At 45.8% G+C, this 14,772-nt stretch overlaps 1 protein-coding gene across 3 annotated transcripts in view; it reads right to left on the bottom strand.

Moving 5' to 3' along the window:
- Positions 1-326: 326 nt before the first annotated feature.
- epha4l (eph receptor A4, like) overlaps positions 327-14,772 on the bottom strand; it is a 54,260-nt gene continuing 39,814 nt past the window's right edge. For 2 of the 3 annotated variants that reach the window (XM_035623002.2, XM_035623004.2), the window contains exons 10-18: positions 14,406-14,519; positions 13,611-13,796; positions 10,056-10,117; positions 9,062-9,271; positions 8,778-8,927; positions 8,127-8,323; positions 5,941-6,099; positions 3,566-4,828; positions 327-1,929 (exon numbers count right to left, since the gene is read on the bottom strand). In XM_035623002.2, the coding sequence (XP_035478895.1) occupies positions 4,714-4,828; positions 5,941-6,099; positions 8,127-8,323; positions 8,778-8,927; positions 9,062-9,271; positions 10,056-10,117; positions 13,611-13,796; positions 14,406-14,519 (1,193 nt within the window). In that variant the 3' untranslated portion in view covers positions 327-1,929; positions 3,566-4,713. Of the gene's footprint in view, positions 1,930-3,552; positions 4,829-5,940; positions 6,100-8,126; positions 8,324-8,777; positions 8,928-9,061; positions 9,272-10,055; positions 10,118-13,610; positions 13,797-14,405; positions 14,520-14,772 lie in introns of all 3 variants that reach the window. The other variant, XM_035623003.2, reaches the window with a different exon arrangement.

The raw sequence follows: 14,772 nt of genomic DNA, 5'->3' as shown, positions 1-14,772 counted from the left end.
ACATATAGAAATTAGAAAGATGCATGTTGCGTGATGTTCTACCTCGGCCTCTTCCTTCTGTTACGTAACCCCTCAGCTATGTGTCATCATATAAAGCAGGAATCAATGAGTAATATTGATGGGAACAGCTCAGCACATAATAACTGCAATAAAAGTACTGATGACCTTTGCATCGGATGCTGCAGTGTGTGTGTGTGTGTGTGTGTGTGTGTGTGTGTGTGTGTGTGTGTGTGTGTGTGTGTGTGTGTGTGTGTGTGTGTGTGTGTGTGTGTGTGTGTGTGTGTGTGTGTGTGTGTGTGTGAGAATGAAAGACAGAGACATTGTCCTATGGTTTCTACTTTAATAAGAATGCACTTTGGCACCCCTTTTATTTTCTTCACTTTAGGCTATTATTTTACAAACTAGATATAAAAGGACATAAATAAATGACATAAGTTACATGTACCTAGAGCTCCTTGACAAGAAAACAAAACAAAAAAAAAAAACAAAGCCCCCAAAAAATTATGAACATGTCAAAAAAAAAAAAAAAAAAGTACAAAAAAAGATGATAGAAGATGTTAGATCTACGTGTTTTAGATCACTCGGCATCGGAAGGCAAACAATGACGAACAATAACTCTGGTGGGTTGTTACATTTTTTTTCTCATTTGTTTTTTTTTGTTTTTTTCTTCAAATCTTCCGACATTTAAGTAAAGGAAAAAAGTATTTTACAGTACATTCTGGTTTCCTTCTCCTTCCCAACATGTCTTGCATATTTCCAAACAGGTCCTTTTTACGCCAAAAAAAAAAATTAAAAAATTGCCAAAACAGGAAGTAGAGCTGTATTAAGGGCGGAGGTGTTTTGAATTATATGACGTGTCATTAAGGAGTTCAAAAACATTCACAAAAGTATATTTTAAAAGACATAAAGGAACAAAAGGAATGCAGTCCATTGAGTTAAACCTGTAGCGATATGATGTGCTCTGGAAAAAATGAAATTAAAATAACCGACAGTTTTCCCTTCTTCAACGCTTCTTTCCTCACTTCTCTGATCCTTAACACAAGTGCGACTTTTCAAACTGCTCCCACTTCAACAGAGCGATGGCCTCCGACGCGTCGCGGAGTCCCAACTCCAGTCTGCGCTCGATGCGTTTTGTCCGTTTGCGAGCCGCTGTCGCTGCCAGAGCAGAGATCGGTTGCATTCCAGGAAGCCGTTTGATAAAATGCCGTTGCCACGTAGAGTTCGGCGCGACGGGAGAAGAAAAAGAAGAAAATTGAACCCTTAAATTGTGTGTTGTTGTTTTTTAAGAACAACACAAAAGCAAAAAAGAAAAAGTTCATTTTTTCATATGTATAAAAAAAACAATACAACTCTGTTATCTCTTCCTTCTCCACAGTGGCATGAAAACAGACACAGTTACTGATAGTACTTCAAAGACATTTCACTCATACAGCTCGACACACACACACACACACACACACACACACACACACGCACACACATGCACACACTTCATCACATTCGCACGCTCAAATCAAACACGTGTTACTTTACATGCAAACAGAACTAAGCAATAAAAAATTAAAAAAAAATCACAAAATAAAATGAAACTTTCAAAATAAAAGCACATTATCCGCTGGAGCAGGGCTTCTCTATTATATTACATTCTTCGTATTGTCTCTTTTTTTTCCTTTTTTTTTTGATGCTGTTGAATCATTCATAGTAATCCCAGTACATTGCTGGATGGCCACAAGCAGACGGTGGCTATAGTTTGTCAAGTTTGACGTGTTGTGACGGTGGGCGTCCCAGCAGCGCCGGGGGAGGGAATTGTCATCTCTGTGTCCGAGGAGGGTGGGTTAGCAGGAGGAGGAAGACAAAAGAGGAAGAGGAGGAAGGATCCTGGTCGTGGCGAGCGAGGCCCGGGATCCTGGTCATGATGGACGGCAGCAGCTGGGGAGAATAAGAAAAAACGGGGTTTGGGGGAGAAGAGAGTCTGCATCAGTCATGGTGGTTTTGAATATAAACAATTTAAGCTTGGCATCAAGTCCTGACCAACATTAATGTTCTCCAGCTTCAGCTCGATGGAACATTCGACTCATCCGCTAAACACGATCGAGTGCCAAGGCCAGGGCATCCAGAGAGAGAGAGAGAGCGAGCGAGCGAGCAGCAGCCGCCCTACTGGGCTCAAATATGGATTTTGTGGCAACGGGCGAATTAACTTGTGCGCGCCACATGCTGTTGTGTGTACATAATATACGAAACATGCCCTTGACTTACTGGCACATGTCAAGAGCTCGACAATACGCACTTAATGAGCGTGAGTATTAGATGATTACTCTGTATAGATTCAACAGCCAGCGCAACCGAACCAAGGCATTTTTATTCTAATGCCAACTGAAATAAATCCTCTGTAAAGTCTTCAACATGGCTCAAGTGGAAGTCTTGATAAATCATAGCCCATTAACTCGTGATATTTATCGTACGTGTTCTTTAAACGAAAAGGCATGCCCAGCATTTTGTTTTGTGTTTTTTTTTAAGGATGCATTATTTTAATACTTAGTCTACCCACCGTATGAAATACAATTCAACAGTAGAGCAAAGGCAATTAGTTAATTAATCAATTAGAAATTTGACAGTAATCTAATAAAAAAAATATAAAATAATAATAAGTTCCTCTTTTTCAAATAGTTGTTTCTTAAATGTGAGGAATAATATATGATTAAATATCTACTTACTGTATTACCTTGGACTCTGGAACATTATAACATGCTTTTTTCTGTTTTCTTACACTTGACAATAGGATTAATCGAGAAAATAGTTAATAAGTTGCAGATTGATGTTGATAATTGTTAGTTGCAAATCGACTCAACATCGTCCCGGCTACGTTTTTCAAAATGACCATGAAATATAATTTAAAACTCTCTACGACTGAACATCACAGACACGACGGTGGCATTAATTGCAGGGTTTTTCTGTCACATAAGTGATTATGTAAGTGACTGAGCTCAGTCTTGAACTTGCTTTGTTTTTACAAAAATAAGCTTAATCCACATTTTATTAACTTGTGTTAAATTTATGTGCACATATTATAATCTTTTACTCAAAAATAAAATAAAATCTGCTCGAGGGTTGAAAGAGGAAACAATCTGTAGTATCTGATCTTCTCAAATGAATCAAGCCCCCCTCCGTTAAGACCCTCCTGTCCCCATGGCAACATATTTGGTTGTGCTCACACCCAAGAGCAACTTCTCCCCTTTTGCAGGAAAGTGTTTGCAGAGCTCTGCTGATTAATTCCCTTCATTAAGAAACAAACAGCACCAGGGCCACAGACTGATCACTGACCACCGTGGCTATTGATCGCTGCTATGGCCGCATGTGGTGGCACGACCCGCCTGTTAATTAACACAGTATCTGGAGCTGAGGGGCCAGTGATGGGAGGATGGAGGAGGGAGGGGTTGGGGGCCTAATGATTCTTACAGGCCCTAGGTGGTCAGAGAAGCACGCTCCGATAACTTCCTTTGTTGGGTTCTAATAGGCCTTTGTGCTGAGGCGATAACAAAATAAGGGAACTACCATTGATCCTCACCTGGGTGGTGGTTCGAGTACAGGTGAGTGCGTTGTCTTGGCGATGATAATGCTGAGGATTGGGACGGACTCTGCCCTCCAGATTTTTGCCTTTGCCGCCTGGTAAAATCCTGCCGATAAATTCCTTCGTCCTCGGGTCCAGTTCATGAAGGCGAATTCAATTGGTCCAAACAGGCGTCCAGAAGTGGGGAGGAAGAGACGTTGGCTCCTGCAGTGGCACCGGGGGGGGGGGGGACGGGACGGCGCTTTGATTCAGACGGGGGAGATGGATGGAAGAATCCAAACTGTGTGTTTATGTGAGGTGTGGGAGAGCATTTTTGGGAAGACAGGGGAGTGGGAAGGCTCCTCTGGAAGATAAAAGACATTCTCTGCAACGTCCTGAGGGCAACAAAACACGACGTTCTGGGAGAAAAACAAGAGCGAAACAAAGCAACGGAGAAGCGGCCCAAAACAAAACCCCTCCCCTCGGAATCCAAACCCTCAACCTCTCCGAGATTGACTGTTCATATGTCGGACGGGTAGGATCCTCCGTTCTGTCCGCGGGATTCCAAACAGATCCAGCTGAGAGAGGGAACAACGGTGGCTGGCTGGGGGGCAGCCGGCGAGTCCCACGGAATCTATTCATGTACAACAAACACAGTCAGAGGAAATCAAAAAAATCTGCTCTGCGGATTATTCCAGAAAGAGAAAGTTCCAGAAACAACATTCTGCCCCAGACGAGGAAGAAAGGTATGGTTCCCCCCCGTTCCTTGCTTTTCCTTCCAGACCATTAAAGGCACTCCAGATTGGCCTCTCGGAAGCACTTTTCCAGCCGCCCCTTCATCCATCCATAAATGCTGCAGACAGAAGTGCCCCATTCTCCCAAACAACATAAAAAGGGCAAAGGTAAAGGTCTGATTTAAAAAAAAAAAAAAAAAAAAAGTGCCATTTTCCCCACTTTTTTCTTCTTCTTCATCGATGTCTTCTTTTCTTTTAGATCCAATTTAAAGTGCATGGATGAGGTAAACTATTTCTTCATAGTTTATTTGTCTCTTTTATTTTATATTTAATGTTTTTTTTAATTTTTTGTTATTTATTTATTTTTATTTTTTTCCATATGAAACGAAAGTCGCTTTGCTTCCTTTTTTCCTTTCTCTTTGTCGGAATCCGTCAGACCGGAACCATTCTGCCTTGCATCTGTTGCATTTGGGACAGCATTCCCTGGACGCTGGTCAGGATCTTGTTCTGGTGCGCTGCCAAGGAGATGCCTATGCGAGCCATGTCCCTGAAAAAGAAAAAGAGAATAAGAAAAGAAAAAAAAAAAGAGGCCTTTTAGGAGCGCGGACAACAATAACAAACACATGGAGGCCTGATACACATAATGAATTTCACAGCCTTCCCAGAGGAAACAGGCCTGACAGTTTAACTGCTGCATAAGGACTTTCGGTTGCCAACGCTGCGATTCTGATCCTGTAATCATAACACGTGAAAAATCTAAATATTACAGACAAGTGACAGCGACGGAGAAACTTTTCACACACGTCACAGTGTGAGAACCACTCTCCCCTTCGTGTGAATGAGAGAAGATCGACACCAAATATGAGGCTAGAGCCGACAGGCAAATAGCTTAGCGTAGCTTAGCTTCAGATTTGAGGCGGAGTGAAACACCTGGCAACATGTAGGAACTTTGTAAAGTACTGAAGTCCCCATAAATATATATAACTTTTAATTTCCTTGTCGGCATGACTGGAACAAATGAGATAAATATTCACTATAAACTTTTTTTTTTTTGCATATGGACAAAGCTAGGTTTGCTGTTTCTGCTTTTTAAGCTAAACCAAGCTAACTGGCTGCTAACTAGCTTTACATTTAGAGACGCAGATATGAGAGACGTACCTTTGTGTCAAACAATTTCTTTAATAAATGTAACTTTGTTTGACTTGTTTCAGATTTTGAAATCTGAAAGTCGTCAAAATAATAGTCTTAAGAGTTGTCAAACCAAAACATTTTGTAAAAATAATTTCTTTCTGAATTTCTTGTTTGCTAATAATTTCTTTAAAAGGCCGTGGTCATGAATAACTATCTGACCATTAATCATTTAAATGTATCATGTTAATCAAGAGCTAAACCGGAGTCTTTTCTTCTAATTTCTCCTTTACCAATGTTTTTTTTTGTGCTATTATTTTTACAATAAGTGAATAGTTAATGCCATAATTTTAATTTAATTAACTTTAGTTATATTCCTCAAAATCTTCTCAAACTTATTAAAAGAATACTAGAACAACAGGAAAACCTTTCCCGCTGTGTTGACTAACTTTCATCTTCTTCTCTCCCCTTCTTTCTATTCATTTTTCCCACCCTCTCTCTCTTCATCCCTCCTTCCCCCCCCCCACTCACTCTTGTGTCATGTGGACCACAGCCTCTGGCGTGGTGTAGCCGGCGGCGGTGAAGTTGTCCATGTATCTCTCCATGCCGATGGCCTGGAGCCAGTCCTCCACTGTGCCCACGGCCGAGCACGGCTCTGGGCTGCCGGGCTCCAACAGGGTGGTGTTGGGCCTGTTGTGGGTGGAGGAGGAGAAGGAAAAAGAGATGGGAAAGAATGGAGAATTATTTTAATGAACTTTGGGTTGGGCCGACGTCGTCTCCACTTTCAGTTTGGCTCCGTTTTTATAGTCGGTGTTTGAAGCCGCTGCGCCCGGCGGCCAAAAGCTGTGATGTGTCTGTGCAAATAGACGATAGAAGTAATGCTCCGTTAAAGTGCTTTTGACTTGAAGGGTAATGATCCGCTTTCTCACACAATCTGGAACATCGCTCATTCATGACAACTCCAGAAAGATGTTGCACGATGGGAACGAGGTTCCTCGCGTGACACCTTGTGCGATTGCAGCAAGCAGCCCACGAGCTGTAAAATGCACCGCGCCACATCCGCATCTGGTGGATTTAAATGCAGTTTCATAAGGGAACTGTCAGCCCTTGGTGGAGGTATTCGCTTTGCTCACTGCCATTCTAGCTTCACTTTTCTTTTTCCCCCCGCGTCTTTCCTTTCTGTGGAGCTTCGCAGCAGCACCGTCGGCCATGAAACATTTACATGGGGAGTGATTCTGAGTCTGTGGTCGTCCTGCTCCGGTGACTCACACACACACACACACACACTGTCTGTTCGCCCTTGTTTTTTAGAAAGCATGTTGACGTGAACTGGATGTCAGAGTCTTTAAGAAGTCGTCTCAGTAGTACTCAGTAGGTGGAAAGGCCTCTTTCCCACACAGACACAAATTCTCCTTTACGCTTCTCTCTTTTCACTGTGAAAGAGGCTTTTGCTCTCACCGTGTCCCGTTAGGTGTGTGTGTGCGTGTGCGCGTGCGTGTGTGTGTGAGTGTGGTTGTGTGTGTGTGTGTGTGTGTGTGAGTGTGGTTGTGTGTGTGTGTGTGTGTGTGAGTGTGGTTGTGTGTGCGTGCGTGCGTGTGAGTGTGTGTGCGTGCGTGTGAGTGTGTGTAACCCGTCCACATTTGCGTTCACTTACACTCTCATTAAACTCAAACAGACTCCCACTGGCCCGAGTGGAGTCTGTAAACACATGTAGGTCATTCTTAACACGTTTAGCCACTGGAGAGTAATGGCGGTGGAGCTGTTGGGTCATGTTTGTTGTTTTTTGTGGTGTGTTTTTTGCTCTGCGTTACGTCTTAACTCTCCCCCGCTGTTAGAGGCAGCTACATTCCTGAGTGCACGACGCCATTAAAGTCAGTTAGGCAGAGAGAACCATTCTAGGAGGGTGTTTGTGCTGCAGAGAGCCACACGTTGCTGCTAGATAATGTTTAATGGTGAATGTAAATACGAGCGAGAGAATAGGCAAGCGTGTGTGTGTATGTGTGTGTGTGTGTGTGTGTGAGTAAATGTGGTGTATTTTACAGTATACCTAGCGTGAGCTTGTGTGTTTAGTCCATGAGTCAATGTGTGTTTATGCACAGTAGCTTTTTCAACACAACATATTTGCTGGTTGTCAGTGTGAAACGAAATTCGACGACTTTTATATCATTTTCGAGACAGCTGGTGACGGAAGCCATATTTGCTGCTTTCCTGTTATATTGTTTCTGTTTGTTGTACAGACGCAACCGAGACACAAAGGTCAAATACAATGATGTCATCGATTTTAAACATTGTAACAAATCTTTAAAATGACTGACCAAATGAAAATTGTCACATTTAATAATTTTATGAATAATGTATGAAATTTCAAAACTTTTTTCATCTCCTAAGCAAGTTATCTTTTTTCTTTTAGGCTGAGGAGCTAAAAAAACAAACATCTTGTCTAGTCAGTCACTAGAAAAATGAGAAAGATTAAAGCTCTTAGAGGAGTGAAAAAAGATTTGTGTGTGTGTGTGTGTGTGTGTGTGTGTGTGGGGGGGGGGGGGGGGGGGTTCTAGTTTATCTCCCTAAGATTATTTTGAGATCCCTTCTGTTTATCACCCTTTGACAGTGGCTCAACCCCCGAAGGCCGAGAACCACTCGATCCCTCCCGTGTCTGTTTGTGCTCATGTGTCCACGGATGGATAAGCACGAAAATTACGAATCGTCCGCCCTCTCACCTGGCGGCCGCCTCTCCCCCGGTCCTCTTCAGAGTGTTGGGATTACGGATCAGCTTGTCCAGCATGTTGACGATCTGTCCAAACTTTGGCCGGTCGGCCCGCTCCCTCTGCCAGCAGTCCAGCATGAGCTGGTGCAGCGCCACGGGGCAGTCCATGGGCGGCGGCAGCCGATAGCCCTCGTCAATGGCCTTGATCACCTAAACAGTAAATCAGTGCTGCGGTAAGTCACTTTGTTTCTGAGCTTCTGAGTCAAACTGTAATAAAAAAAAAGAAAGAAATTGGAGGCAGTTTGATTACAGCTAACCCTTTTTTTTTTTAAATACCCTTAACTTGTTTTTTTTATCACCTTACTTTGGCCACCAACACAAGACAGTTGGTTGTGCATAAATTAAATTCTTTATCATCGTTAGTGAAATTAGAAAAACGTGCTTTCAGTGCGGCGTAATGAGAAAACAGAATATACTGCTGGTATTTTATCACCGCTGCAGGTAATTTGATTATACAACCAAGTTAAAAATGATGAAGTATCTCTTAAAAATGTTTGACAGTAACTGGGAATTATTGTCTGAGCTCTAATATCGCACACCGATTCAAGCTGTGTCTCGTTTGTGATTGTCTGCGCATGATTACATTTCTTCCGGCATGACTTACGTCTTGGTTACTCATATCCCAGTATGGCCGCTCGCCGTATGACATCACCTCCCACATGACGATGCCGTAGCTCCACACGTCACTGGCCGAGGTGAACTTCCTGTAAGCGATAGCCTCCGGGGCCGTCCAGCGGATGGGGATCTTCCCTCCCTGTGATTAGAAGATGGGCTGATTAACGAAGTCTGACGAAGAGGCTGACAAGTAAGGTGACACACGCACACACACACACACACACACACACACACACACCACTGACACATGCTTCCCTATACACACACACTCACCCTGGTGGTGTACGCAGCCTCGGGGTCGTCCTCCAGCACTCGGGACATGCCGAAGTCGGACACCTTGCACACCAGGTTGCTGTTGACCAGGATGTTGCGAGCCGCCAGGTCCCGGTGAACGTAGCTCATGTCCGACAGGTACTTCATGCCCGACGCGATGCCGCGCAGGATCCCGACCAGCTGGATGACGGTGAAGCGTCCGTCATTCTTCTGCAGAGAAGAAGACACATTTCTATCGTTAATGATCAGGTTTAAAAGAGTAAAGAGTAAATTATTGTTTGGTTTAAACGACCTGGAAATGTCATAACACAACTTTAAAATCCCTGATTTGACATATTTTTGAATATAAACACATAATAAATTAATAAATTGTAAAATAATGTTATAAAGCGTTCTTTTGGTTTATGGAAATCATGAGGATTAAATATTCAATATTTTTTTAACCATGTAGTTTTTTACAATCAGTACAAACACTCACAATACAGATCATAATACAGTTGTAGGCAAATATTATAAACCTGGATTATTATGTTACATATACTTATTGTGTTATATAGCACAAGATAACTTCATATACCTTCAAAAACTATTAACATACGGTTTATTATTGTGCTCAAAGATAACTAAGACATATATATTCATATCAGCTGATATATTAGTGTTAGAAATGTTCTAACTCTCTAGTATCAGCATCGGCCTGAATCAATATTTGTCTGGCTCTATTTTTCCATGGTCCTACGTTTTTTTAGTATCGCCCGATTAAAGTATCTGAGCATCATCAAAAGCGTGCGGCGCCGTTTATTCCTCCGCCGACCTCCTCGTCAAGTAAGTCGATCGAGATTAGGGCGAATGTTTTTTTTGAATGAGCGCTTGTAATTTTGGCGGATGACATGACGCGGAGATGAGAGCGGATCAGTCGTATCAAACACACACACTCTCACACACGTGTGCACACACACACACACACGAGTACAGACGGAAACGCATGACTGACCCTCAGGAATGCATCCAGCGATCCGTTCTCCATGTACTCCGTGATTATCATCACTGGCTTACCTAGAGAGAGAGAGAGAGAGAGAGAGAGAATGAAAGGCAGATGATTATTGAGGTAAACGATGCACATCACAGCCCGACACAGCAGGGAGGCTCTCGAGGGAACGTGTGCACGTGAGTGTGCATGTGTGTGTGAGTGTGTGTTGGGCCATCCATCTCTGTCCCGTAGTGATTTAATTAGCTCAGAGTTTCGGTTGACCGTCGCGTCCCCCTTCTTTCCCCACGCAGGCAGAGGCATCGCCACCAAAACACAAATTACCAGTACACACACACACACACACACACACACAGACAAACTGATATTAAACGTATTATCCAGTCCCATCACAGTCAGAATGGCTCTGACTCTGTTTACGTCAGTCACTGTCCCTTTGCCCTCTTTCTCCTCTGCCAACTTTGGAAGCATCTGTCACTCTCCTGCTAGTTCCTCTTTATTGCTTTCTTTCTTTCTTTCCGCCCTCCCTCGCTCCTGCTCTCTCACTCTCTTTTCTCCCCCGTCCCCGCCCCTCCTTCCTCGCTGGCCTTCTTCACCCCGTCCCTCTGTTTTCCCCCTCCCTCCGTCTCTCTTGGGGCAGCGTCTGTGTCTTTATCTGAGCCGGGGCAGGCGGCGGGGAGGGTGGACATTCCCTGGTGGGTGTCTGTCTGTCTTTGTCTCTCAGGACGAGGATGAGGGGGGATAGCAGGCGTGAGGAGAGAGGGAAAAGGGAAAGGGAAAAGAAAAGGCGGGTGACTTGTTTTTGTCCCAAAACGGCAGCAAGCTGGTGCCTAACCAGCCATGGCAACAGCACATGCTGAAGAGTGCTGCCACAGATTCCTCCTCGGCCGGCGCTGTTCTGTGCGCTTCCATTTCAAGTGGCACAGTTGAGGTCGACTTAAAGGCTTATTGTGCTGATGAGAAGGCTCTGACTTAAACCGAAAGCCCTGAGGGAAAGTTTTTGTTAAAATCTCTCATGGGCTCCAGCAGGATGCCCGAAGCGGCCAAGAGCCAGCCGGGGCACTTTGGCGGCTGAGGTCTCGAAAGGTGAAGTTCCTCCGCTCCGCAGCGGGCAGCTCGCCATGCCAGGAGGCCGTCAGTCACCGCCTCGCCCACCGCATGATTGGCACCCCATTAATTACGGGGCGCTCCGCCGATGCCCCAAAAAAGGAGGAAGTGGAGTTAAAGTCGGGGGAGAGCGGGGGCCCTCTTTGTCAGCCATCTTTGTTCCCTTTGTTGCCCGTCTCTGCCCCGGGGCTGCCGGTGATTGACAGCTCCCCAATCAAGTCTGAGGAGCGTCTGACCTGCGACCTTAAACTCTCGCCTTCCCAGCCCTGCCCTCTTCCTCCCATGCCATTTGCATGCTAATTCCTTGTTTACTGAATACGCCACGCCGCCTTTGGCAATGAACTCTGGGCAACGGCTCCGCCAGTGGGACGATTGTCACCTGCCAACAAAACAGGGGAAGGGGAAAGACGCAACAGGGGCACAACATTGAGGGAACATTGGGCAAACGCTCGCTTTGGTGCTCGAGCTCCGCGGCGAACAAAGATCTGTCTTTTAAGAGCCGATCTTTTCAAAATGATCACGCTCTAACTTTATGTAAATCAGATGTTAAACATTACGCCGGATTTTGAGCTCCAATGGAGGTTGGATTTTAATTACACACTCGCATGATAGGAACATTAAATATATGCAGGCCTCAAGATGGTGGACGGCAGCCAGCAAGTCCTCCGTGAGAGATTTTTGCACATTTATGTATTTTACTGCCTATTTGGAGTTCCTCCATAATTAATAAGGCTTAATTGGCTCTGTTGGACATGCCAGCAAACTGAGGCCAGATTGAGAATTCCTTTTAACTTGATTGTAATGGAGAGGGGAGTGCAATTCAAATAATGGACTTTTAATAGATTCCACTGACACACTCAAGTGTGAAGGACTAATTTGCCCAAACCTTGTGTCAGAGCTCTGCAGAGTGAGAGTGGAAGGAGGTGGAGTGGGAGTTATCGGATGCCCTTCTTGCTTTGGCTCGCCATCCTTTCCATGTCAGCTCCTGTCATCGCCGCGCAGCTCGTCTGCTTCTCCTTCGCCTCTCTCTCTCTCTCCCGCTGTCTCGCTCTGCCTGTTTCCTTTTTCCTGCCCTCCGGTTCAGCAGTTCCTACCAGCCTCTCCGCTTTCTCTCTCCGTCCTTCCCCGCTGTTGTTCTCTGTCTTCCCTCCGATCCATCAGCTCCTAACCGCCTCCCTGTCTCTTTCTCGCCGCGTCTCTATTTGCACCTTCCCTGGCTGCGGTGTCCAATTTCCTTTCCTTCCTCCGGTCCATCTGTCGGCCTTTTCCTCCGTCTTTCTCACGCCGTCTCTGCGAGGTCCGAGAGGTCGTTCCCCACAGTGAGAGGTGTGATGGGTGATAAGCAATTCTGCCGCCGCCGCTGTTCACTTTCAGCTCCGGCTGGGCTTAGTGTGTACAGTATGTGTGCGTGTGTGTGTGTGTGTGTGTGTGTGTGTGTGTGTGTGTGTGCACGGCGTCTCCAAGAGAAGAGCGAGAGAGACGGTGGTATCTAGCACAGATAGAGCCAGGCTGTTGTGTCACGACACATGAAGACACTTCATCCATCTGACCTTAGCCGAGGCCGGCCATCGGCATCGCACACATGCATGCGCACACAGACACGCGGGCGCCAACATGTGCTGACACGACATTCGCACACGCGCACGCCTCTAGCCTAACAAACGGCAACGGGTGGGGAAGGTGTAAAAGGTACAGGGAGGAACGGAGAGACGGGGAGGAAGAGAGCGCCCAGGGCAGAGGGGTGGAGGGAGGGAGACCCTGGCTGGTGTTTTGTGGCCGTGCAGCAGCAGATAGAGGAGGGATAGGGTATCACTCCCTAACCCCAAACACATTTACGGCTGACACCATGATTAATGAGCCCGGTGCTGTGCTACAGGGCCTGGTCCTGGACCCATTAGACCCCCTCCCAACTGCCCAGCTAACTCTTAACCCCCCCCTCACACACACCCACACACACACACACACACCAATGCCCGGACCCCCTTCCATCTGGACAAAGCCCGCCTGGGGATACGGTGGACGGGACAGACAGATATGTAAACAAGTGCACAAATACGAGCACGTACATGTGTGAATACATGTGTCCTGGAACTCGTTTATATTTAGAAACAGTAGCTACTCGAGCAGTAAAACACAAACACAAACACACACACACACACACACACACACACACACACAAGATTCGGTTTGTCCCCCTCCTCCAAAGTCACCCAGAACCGCAGAGGTAGTTTGTAATGATTTATTGTCACAATCGTTTTTTAAGGGAGAAGGGGGACGGCAGGATTAAATGTCCTCTCTGTGTTATTCTAACAATCAGTGTGTGTGTGTGTGTGTGTCTGTCTGAGTCCCCAAGATGGGGGACGCAGACCATGTCCCCTCCCTTTTTTCTCAATCCTCCCCCTGTTCACCCTTTCGCCACAAAAAAGAAGTAACCAGGCCACACGCTCGACTTACATTTGGTGACCACGCCCTCGAGGTGAATGATGTTCGGGTGGTCGAACTGGCCCATGATGCTGGCCTCGGACAGGAAGTCCCTCCTCTGCTTGTCGGTGTAGCCGGCCTTCAGGGTCTTGATGGCAACACAGATCTCCCTCTTGCCCGGCATCTTGAGGCGGCCGCTGCAGACCTCGCCGAACTCCCCTGAAAACACACGCACGCTTGTCACGACAGAGCGCGGGGCTATGAATCACGCCGGGAAGGGAGTCGGTCGGTGTGTGTGTGTGTGTGTGTGTCTGTGTGTGTGTGTAAGAAGGGGTCCACTCTAAACATTGATCAGGGTCTCTAATCCCTCTCTCCCCCTCCTGTCCTCACCTACTGATGCAGAGAGAGAGGGGAAATGGATATTGATTCTTTCTCTTTATTATTTTGTCATTGGAACGACTTTTCTCAGGCCACAGGAAAGGCACAGACAACATATTTAGACCCCCACCCCACCCCCTGATTCTTTTCTTTTACTCATTGACCTGTCTACAGACCAAATGTCGCTGTCTGGGGAAAACGCTGTTGTTGTTTTTTGGGGTTGTCGTTGTCAAGGAGACACATGAGAGCAAACACACAAACAGAATATTTGCATGAAACGAAACAAAAAAATTGCCATTATTTCCTCAGCTACTCTCATCGAAAGTATGTTACACTGTTCCTCACTGCAAACTCTCCCCAAAAACACTGCATTCATAAAAATGCAAAATCGATGAGAAGTGGTTGAATGAACTTAAGTCGCCCGACTGAAAGCGAACCGTGGCTCCTCACCGATGCCGATGACTTTCTCGATCTTGATGCAGGAGGCGTCAATCTCTTTGGCGAACTCGCGGACGGCTTGGTTCGGGTCCTCGTAGGTGAAGGGGTCGACGTATATCCTCACTCCTGAGGAAAGAAGGTTTGCAGGAACGAAAGGACGGAAGGAAAAAAAAAAGAGAGGGAGAGAGAGAGAGAGAGAGAGAGAGAGAGAGAGAGAAGGGGTGAAAAATGAAGGTTAATTCATTCTGGCAACTAAACCCCATCTGTTCTTTATTTCCAACGTGCTACAGGCTACACTGCCTTCCTCGCCTCCTCCTCCTCCTCCTCCTCCTCCCATCCCTCCATACCACGCTTCACACCCGCTTCATGTCTCTGTGGT

Source organism: Scophthalmus maximus, chromosome 11 (assembly GCF_022379125.1).
Source record: "Scophthalmus maximus strain ysfricsl-2021 chromosome 11, ASM2237912v1, whole genome shotgun sequence".
In the NCBI taxonomy this organism is placed as follows: Eukaryota; Metazoa; Chordata; class Actinopteri; order Pleuronectiformes; family Scophthalmidae; genus Scophthalmus; species Scophthalmus maximus.
The sequence above is the reverse complement of the archived record's forward strand: the minus strand, read 5'-3'. Positions and strand labels throughout refer to the sequence as shown.